General features: G+C 36.9%; 1 protein-coding gene across 1 annotated transcript; it reads left to right on the top strand.

Moving 5' to 3' along the window:
* The first annotated feature begins 2,950 nt into the window (after window positions 1–2,950).
* LOC110799700 (ankyrin repeat domain-containing protein, chloroplastic) lies at window positions 2,951–7,611 on the top strand. The gene is made up of 7 exons (XM_022004974.2): window positions 2,951–3,837; window positions 4,290–4,372; window positions 4,600–4,698; window positions 4,815–4,913; window positions 6,282–6,380; window positions 6,474–6,572; window positions 7,163–7,611. The coding sequence occupies exons 1-7, from the start codon at window positions 3,003–3,005 to the stop codon at window positions 7,262–7,264; spliced, it is 1,416 nt and encodes a 471-aa protein (XP_021860666.1). The 5' UTR covers window positions 2,951–3,002; the 3' UTR covers window positions 7,265–7,611.
* Window positions 7,612–9,216: the final 1,605 nt, after the last annotated feature.

The following is a 9,216-nucleotide window of genomic DNA, read 5'->3' as shown; positions in this document are numbered from 1 at the left end:
TACTATGATTTTAAAACTATTAAAACCTTAAAAATTCATGGTTAATAATTAAAATTCTTATTTCAATTCAATTATATAATCTGAAAATTAATAATTTAATTATGCAAAACATAAAATCTGAATTTCATAATTGACTCATAAAATCTATAATTTAATTCAAGAAAAACATGAATTATATTAATAAAAATATAAATTAAAACATTAATAGTTTTAAGGGTTTGAGAAATAACCAAAAGTGAGGGAGATAAGGCTGGCTGGCCGGAGGTGGTGTTGCGGCAAGGCGGCACGGTGGCAATGCGAGATCAGGTTGGCGACGTCGGTGGCCGGCTGGTGGCGCGGCTGACTTACGCAAGAACAAGCAGGGAAAGGGAGGATTTCCACGCGAAGGATGAGAGAGAAGAGGGTGCAGCGACGACGATGAAGGTGATGGTTGTGGTTGGCCTGGTGGTCGCGGCTGTGCACGCGGTGGCTGCCGTTGGTTCAAGAAAACAGAAACGAGATGAGGAGGATATAAAACAAACGCAAGAAAATAAAAACGAAAGAGAAGATAACGACGAGAGGAGAGAGGAGGTGTACCGGCGGTGATGGGAGAGTGGTGCAGCGACGTTAGTCCGGCGGTGGTTGGCGGCGACGGCTGCAAAGAGAGGAGCAAGTTTTGAGGGTTTGGGTTTACGTGAGTTTGAAGGAGATGGTTGGTTTGTTTCTTTCTTTTCTTTTCTTTTTTTTTGTTTTTACGTAATATTGAAAGAGAAGGAAGGAGTAAAGTGTTTTGGGTCTTATTATTTAGGCTTTGTCAATTGGGCTAGAATTAGGATTCAGTTTTAGGATTTCAATCCAAAATCGATTAGGATCGTTTTCTAAATTCAATCGGTTTCGTGATTCGATTTCTTTTCAACATAAAATTCTAAAATTATTTTAATTTCATAAATCGTTGAAATATTTAAAACGTATAAAAATAAATATTCGTTAATTACCTTTTTATTTCTAAAATTCGTAAAATCTATTTAAATATAATTAACTATACGTTAAAATATATTAATAAGATTTATAAAATTACGGGGGATTACATGAATCCCCTCACAGAAACCAACATCCATCATTTTCGAATATGCATAATTAGAGTATTTACTGAATATAATATTCACCTAAATACTTGATCCGTTCACGTACTATTTGTGTAACCCTATGAGTTCAGTCAAGAGTAAGTTGTGGCATTAATAATATTAATTTCACTTGAACTGAAGCAGCCTCTAACTAGGCATTCAGATCACTTGATCTCACTGAATAATTAACTTGCTTAATTAATACTGAATCGAATTTATTAGACTTAGCATTAAATGCAATCTTGGACCATTTCCTTTAGTACTATACGATAAGTAATAGCCGTAACTCGTAAGGCATTAGACGCAAGACAAAAGGGGAGCGAGCAAAGCAACTAGCCCAAGAGCCCAAGAACCCAAGCGCTAGGCCCATGGGCGCAGTAGCAAGCACGAGGGTTGTGGCAAGCCCAACGCTTTTCCTGGTGTGTGCGCGTGTGATATGCGGCAAGCAGGAAAGCAACATCGCGGTGGCCTGGGCACGGCCCACGACCTAATGTTAGTGTGCTTGCTCATGTGCTTGTGGATGGACTTGCGTGCAAAGAAGCTAGCCTGCCTTGTGTTTCCAAGCCTTGTCCGGTTATCAAATATAACCCCCAAGGGTATATTTCATAAACCTAATGCAAGTCGTTTTCCATACTACAAATTATCTAATCAAACCCTAGAGGAGACTAAGAACCCTAATCTTCAGTTTGCCTCTAAAGTGAGATTTTCCCCAAAAGCCAAAAACCTTGTGGAAGTTCTAAGGTAAAGGAATCAAGGCGGATCTGAACGTTCGGTGGACGATTGTAGAGGAACTTTGATTTGAGTTCTCATTCGTGTTCGTGAGGCTAGTGAGAGTACATACTACGAAAGTATGTTTACGTTTAACTAATACTTTAACATGAGATTACGGATTTGCTGATTTGTATTCCGCTTTTGTTAATTAGATTAGCATTAAATCTCATCAAAGGATAGAGAGATGCCTAGTCCATCACAAACAAAAATTGAAGTAGAGGCGAAGAATCCTGTTCTTACAAGGGACATGTTGAAACCAGAGTCCGTAAAGTTGAAGAACCACCCATCATTTTCAGTTTGTTAGGTGTCAAAAAGTTCACAAAGAGGATTTGGCGGAAATTAGAAATATGCTAGGTTAAGCTTTTGTTTAGGTAGTTGCCAACAAAAAACTTGTAATCAGTAAAATTCAATAACTTCCATGAACCAACACAACAACAAATCAGTAGAAATAATTTCATTAGCTTAAGTTAGGCAAATTTAATTTAAGTTCAGTAAAATTAATATAAGTTCAACAAAAAAAATTTAAGTTCAACAAAAGTAAGGTGTAGAGAACATGACTTTAGTTTTACTTAACTTATTTTTCCTGAAATAGGTGGGTAGTTGAACACATGGTCTATAGACTCTTCAGAGACCATGTGTTCGACTTTTCACTTATTGATAATCGAACTTAAGTGGGGCTATGTATTGGTCTATAGATTCTTCTTTGACCAATAATCAAATTGATAGTTTCCGTAATCGTTTCTTGTATTCTCTCCCATAATCAATTCCGTACTAAATTTATTCATGATCGCGCTTATTTAATCAAGACTTGCCTCTCCGATTTACCCAAATAAAAATCTATAAACCTTCATCTTCTCCATAAATAAATTTAGTAATATTTCGAAGCCTTGCTAATTCTGTTGACTTCTCTACACTACAATAACACACAATAATATTTCCGAACAATGGTTCTTTCATACGATGTAACACTTATAACTTCTTTTAAACTTAATTTTTAGTCCATTTCAATTCAATTCCGCTTAATTAATTTAATTATTTTAGACTAATGAACTTAGTTCAAATAAATACGATGTTGTCGAAGGTACACATGAACATCATGCACCTCTTCGCTTCAATTCTACACCAAAAATGTCACATATACCAGCAGCAGCTGTAGTTGGAGCAGCAACACCAAATCCATCACTCCGCATTTTCCATTATCCAAACACAGTATCTCTCCTTCCACCTTCCTTTCTCTCTCCTCCTTCCTCCATAATACCTTCCTGCCTCTACTCTCTTAAAGCCCTCCGCTCTCTCTCCTCCTCTGCTTTTCCTTCTCATTCCCAAAACTTTCAATTCGCAACCTCGAATTTCAACGAACTAGGTGAAGGTGTAGATGAATTTGAAGAGGAAGAAGAACAAGTTATTGGGGATTGTTTAATTTTTGAAGATGGGGTTTTCGAGGACCCATTTATTGAACAAGAATTAAACTCACAGATTTCATCAGTTTCTAAAACTACCCAGAAACCTAAATCCAGGCAAAAACAAGAGGAAATCATTGAACCCCAGAATTTAATCCCGGAAGAATGGAACCAAGTTGTAGACGAAATCAATTTGACGAAGAAAGAAAGGCGAAAAATGGCGCAGGAATTGGAGTTTGGGCAGAAGATTGTGAAGAGGAAGATGATAAATGTGAATATGCAGGAGTATTTGAGGTTGAAAAATGAGAAATTGTCTCAATTGAATCCTGTTGTTCTTGATAACCCACCTGCGTTTCGTGCCAAAGATGAGGGAAATGGTGATAGTGATGAGGATGAGGATGATGATGATGATGATGATGATGATGTAAATAATAGGAGAGAGTATGTAAGTTCGAGGGTTGAACCTAAGAATCCGAGATGGGCTGTTTATGGCCGTGGATTGGATGATATTACAGACTTCTTCAACAGTGGGAGTTATGAGTCCAGTGATAATAAATCTGATGGTATACTACTAGCTTTCCTCTCTTGTCTTTTCAATTTAAATTTCGGGTTAGTGTATACTGTATACGACGGTGTGTTGTATACGACATCTTCAGTACTTCACCCCTCTATGTAGTTTTTGCCGTTATTTTTTTGGAACTTTATTTAATTTGTTAGTTGCAATTCTATAAGTATGAAATTGAAGTTGCTGGGAAATTGAAGTTGCTGGGAAAATGAATTTGTTTTGACAACATCCTATAGAATTTTTATGGAATTTAAAATTGTGACAATAAAATGAAGATTCAAGATTGTATGGTAGAGTCAATAACATTGAAGTTATGGGTTGTCATGTATATCCAGGATTATGGTAGTTTCTTGTATTATAGCAACTTTATAGGTTGTGATTCATTCTGTAAGCTGCAAGTGCATATGAAAGTCCTGCTGAAGTTCATATTTTTATTTGATGCAAATGTAGGACGTCAAAATCAAATGTTGTTTACAAAGGAAGAGAAGTACCTGATGAATGCTAAAAAACCGAAACTTGCAGCTGCTACCTCAGTAAGTTCTTTGCTTACTTTTGTAACTTTGACAATAAAGTGTTGCATCTGGCAGCGAACAAGTGTGTTTCGCCAGAGTTTTAAAAAATGATGCTTGATTTTTATTGATTGTGAAGTACGTTTTTTAATCAATAAGCACGCCAACAACTGATGATGGTCCGAGGATGTTGATAGGTTTACTGTTTTCTCACCGTTGCCATCCTTTAATGAGAATTCTTGCTTTTGCAGCAAAAATGGCTGCCTTTGCATACTCTTGCTGCATCAGGAGAATTTTACCTTTTGAACACTTTGTTAAAATATGATGTTGATATCAATGCTGCTGATCAGGTTTGGTTCACAGCTGTAGAAATACTGCAACCTTCTTAACTATCTTGCTTTGATGGTGGTACCTCTCACTTATCCTAAGTTACTGTGATGTGGTTCTGTGACTTCTCTTTTGCTAGGATGGCTTAACTGCTCTTCATAAAGCAATAATTTGCAAAAAGCAGGCTATTATAAACTTTTTACTGAGAGAGTCAGTTGATCCTGTTGTTCGTGATAAGGTGAGAAGAACGTTTTCTTTTTCTCCATCTTTTATGCGCACAAGAATATGTAGAACCATTCTCCATTCTTGATGCTTTGAAGTTTTTGATTTGAATTTTTGCTATCAAATTGTACTTCTTCTATTTCTATTTACTTGCAACATAGTCTCTTGATACGCAATTGAAGGAAAAAGTTAGAGAAGGTACCTAAACAAGTTAATGAAAAAAAATTTAACTTTAATAACCCAATTCACTCCTTAGTCCTTACTATCTTCATAAATAATACCTATGTTGTTTACTTTTCCTAATCTCGTCCTTTAACTATGTGTCAAGTGACTAAGTTGCAAGTATTTTGTAATGGAGGAATTATATTTTTACTGCCATTGTTGTAGCAGCCTCTCAGATATGATGACTTGTATATGGGAAGGTTTGGAGGCACTAATTTTATTGATTTTATTGGTGCCTTCATGTAGTTTAGATTTTAGCTTTAAAATGCACAAGACAAGGGCTCCTGAATTTTGAGAAGCAAGACATTAGTTGGAGACATGAATCATGGATTTGAGACCCAAAGTTTTGCAAGAATATTTACTCACCAATTCACCAAATGCTAGCAAACGAGATTTTCTTCTACCTTCAACCAACTGAGTTCATCGTTCTTGAATCAAAGAAAGAAAAGGAGAACTGAAGGGATTTTGATCCCTTGGGCTGTTTTGGTGTATTGAGGCTCGTAGTTCTATGCCTCCATGGGAGACATTCCCATGTAGGATGTCACTATACACCCGTGTGTACCATGTACACGATGACGCGATACACCCACCCTCACTTTTTGATGATTTTGAAGCTAATTGAGTAAATGTGAAAAATAGCTTAGGGTGTACAATACACCCGGGCTTACAATGGAAATTGACATGCCCAAGTGTGCTTGAGACATGTTTATATTAAACTTTAGCAGAAACTATAATATTTAGAAATAGACCACTGAATGGCATTTGCGGTTAACATATCTGATTGGTGAAAGCCAGTATGGAGCAAAATAATTGAAGCTGAGACAGCTATGCTTAGATCAATCCAAATACTTTTGAAAGTAAATATGATAAGGAGAAGCACGAGAGTTGGCCAGAGATCAGATGATCAATTCACTTCAGAGTGCTCTTCTTTACTGTTGTTGATTGTTTACTGGTTCCCCAAATCCAGCTTGACTTCGGATTGCTTTCCTGAACTCCAGATTTTTTATTCGGGGTTTACATATGATATAACGATTGATTACTTTCATATGCTTGTGGCTATTGTCTGATACTTCGTATCTACCAGTATCCCTCTTGTGGTTATTCTGCTAAGGATGATCGCTAATTAGTTTACCGCATGCTGATTTCTGGTACTTTCTTGCAGGATGGGGCAACTTTGATGCATTATGCTGTCCGAGCCGCATCAAGTCAGACTATTAAAACACTGTTGCTGCACAACATCGACATCAACCTCCAAGACAATGTATGAGCTAACATTTTTGCTTGTTGATGACTTGGTTTGTTACTCGAGTTCTAAAACAATAAATTGAATATGATATTCCTTTTTTCTTTCAAGGACGGGTGGACTCCATTGCATCTTGCTGTTCAAGCACGAAGAACAGATGTTGTGAGGCTTCTCTTAATGAAAGGAGCAGATAAGACATTGAAGAACAAGGCAAGTTTCGGATGCATTTAAACGTTAATGTTTGAGTGGATTGAACTACTGGGTGATTTGTTTGTTCACATATGTGCTTGAGGACACTCGGTGTCATCTTAAATTCATACAAGCGCTTTGTTTCCCCCAAAAAAATTGCCTTCAAAAGACTGGGGTGGTTACCTACATAAGTTGGTAAACTACCTCTTTCAACCTTGAGGTTTGGGGGACTAATTCTCACCTACGTCATTCGCTTCTTAACATATACTGCTTGGTTACATCTCCTTGTTTAGTATCACTGCCAATTTTTGTTTTTGGTTTCAAGATATAAAAATTTGCATGATATAACTAATACTGAATAAGTTATAATTACTAGAACAAACCTAGAAACTATTTCACATGGATCCAAAAACATATTTTTAGTTTTGAAAAAGCTGAAAACTGGAAATGACTCCAAACAAGCCTTTAGGTATATCAGTATATGTATTGGTTCTGCTACAGTGAAAAGGAAATAGAAACATCCCTATATAGTCCTTATTATTCTTTCTAGGGCACATGATGAATCATGTAATACATTTGACTCATGCAATATATTTTCCCATGTATTTCAGGACAATCTGGCTCCTTTGGAACTTTGCCTTTATTCTGGTATAGACACAAATACGTTTTTGCTGATCAAGCTATTGAAACAGCTACCTAGGCAACATCGTTGATTGTATATAGGAAACACATGACTAGCAGATCAAATATAGGCAGTCAGCAATTTACACGATTAGCTGCTCATTGGAGAGTTGCTGCTGAAGATATCCACAAACCTCAGATCGTGATATTGTGAAGAAGACATGATTCTAATGTATCAAAGCTGCTGCCCTATGGCCAAGGGTGCTATAATTCATATAGTAGCACCTGATAGAGGATTGGTGAGATACATAATGAAATTAGTACTTCTGTAATTTTGTAACTTGAGCTGCTGATCCTGTTTGATGAATCCCATTTTTCAAACATGGTGTTACTTCATGACAGTCCGATTATTAAACTAAAATTTTGATAGTCTTGTTCATTGTGTACTTCCAGTTTAAATCCATAGTATTACCCCAGCTGAGTCTGTACAGCAGCAACATGCAAAACTGGTAAGACGAAGACTAACTCCACTTTTCATTCCAGTTCGGGCAATCTAGTTGCATGTAGTCACTTGTTCTCTCTGTAAGGGAACTGGACATTCTTCTGATAAAACTCAAACATTGTTGAGGAAGGTGTGAGTGTTAAAGAGATCCAACCCCCTACCCGTTCAACAACTAATAACGCGGGCAAGGGTTGTTGTGACTAGCACCTATGATGATGAGTGGTTTGTTCGAGCCTCTGGCTTGGGTTCAGTAGTAGACAGAGATGTCAAGAATTAAAGCCAGTTCAAACTAGGAACACATTCCAAGCTCTTCATGAGATGGAAGACCTAGTATGGTTCATTAGGTCAGGGGTTGACTTCCCCTATGCCAAATACACAATATTCTCAGCTGGAATTTGAGGGGACTGACAGGAGAGAGAAAGTTCATGTTTTCACACCAAATTGAGCTATTCAATTTCCTGACAGCTCCTAAATCGGGATCTCTATACCTTATTGTTTGTCATGCCTAGTGTTTTACAACCAACCTAAGTAACATCAAAAGTGCTAGAATAGTGATTGGGTGGATCCTTATGCTTTTGAAGTTGATACTAGGTTCATGTGTGCCTAGCTAATTCATTGTCTCAGTCACCCAAAAACACTCTAATCTGAGTTTCTTTGCTCCTTTATTTATAGGATGACAGGATAAAAGGGAGAGAGATGATATTTGATTTCTTCTACTATGAATGAGGCATGGGGTGATAATGGTGATTTCAATGCTATCGTGGCAGTTGAGGATAAAATTGTGTCCCCTGTGAGATTCAAAAATTCAAGCTACGAGAACCTGTATGACTAGATGTAACCTAACTAAGGGTAAAACAAGAGTCCGGATCCTCTAAAGTTTTAATAAAACTCTACAAGGTAGAGTTGAATCTAAACCATACATTTTATAATCAATGACTCATATTAATGAGAAGAGAAAATCAGTAGGTGGATATTAATGAGAAAAAATAAAGGGGATTTTGGAAAGTTAATATATGAGCCATTGATTTTTCATCAAATGATCGATATTGCTCAAACTTTACCTTGTAGAGTTATTTTAGAACTCTAGAGGATCAAAAATCGTAAGACAGTGGGATGACATTTTACTTGGACCAATAAACAAGATGGGATTGATAAAGTCTGCACCAGAGTTAATAGGTTCCTTGCCAATTCACAATGGACATACCAAAGTTGCATTCTTACCTGAAGGTTATTTTGATCACTGTCCCATGGTCATGAGTTTCTATAGATCCGGGAATCACAAGAAATCATTTAGATTCTACAGCATGTGGGCCAATTCAAAGGGGTTTATTCTTCTTGTCCAAACAAACTAGGACAAGCCAGTTCATGGGTGCTATATGTTCAGAGTGATGAAGAGACTGAAATGGATCAAAGCTGATTTAAATGTCTTAACTAGTTTGGTTTTAACAACGTTGAAGCTACATACATTAAAAAGTATCAAGAGCTACTTTTGGCTCAATCTTCCATGTTAATCTTTGTTGTAGCTCCTTAGCTTCTCTACAG

This window comes from Spinacia oleracea, chromosome 6 (assembly GCF_020520425.1).
Source record: "Spinacia oleracea cultivar Varoflay chromosome 6, BTI_SOV_V1, whole genome shotgun sequence".
Taxonomy (NCBI): domain Eukaryota; kingdom Viridiplantae; phylum Streptophyta; class Magnoliopsida; order Caryophyllales; family Amaranthaceae; genus Spinacia; species Spinacia oleracea.
Note: the sequence above shows the minus strand (reverse complement) of the source record. Positions and strands in the feature narration are given on the sequence as shown.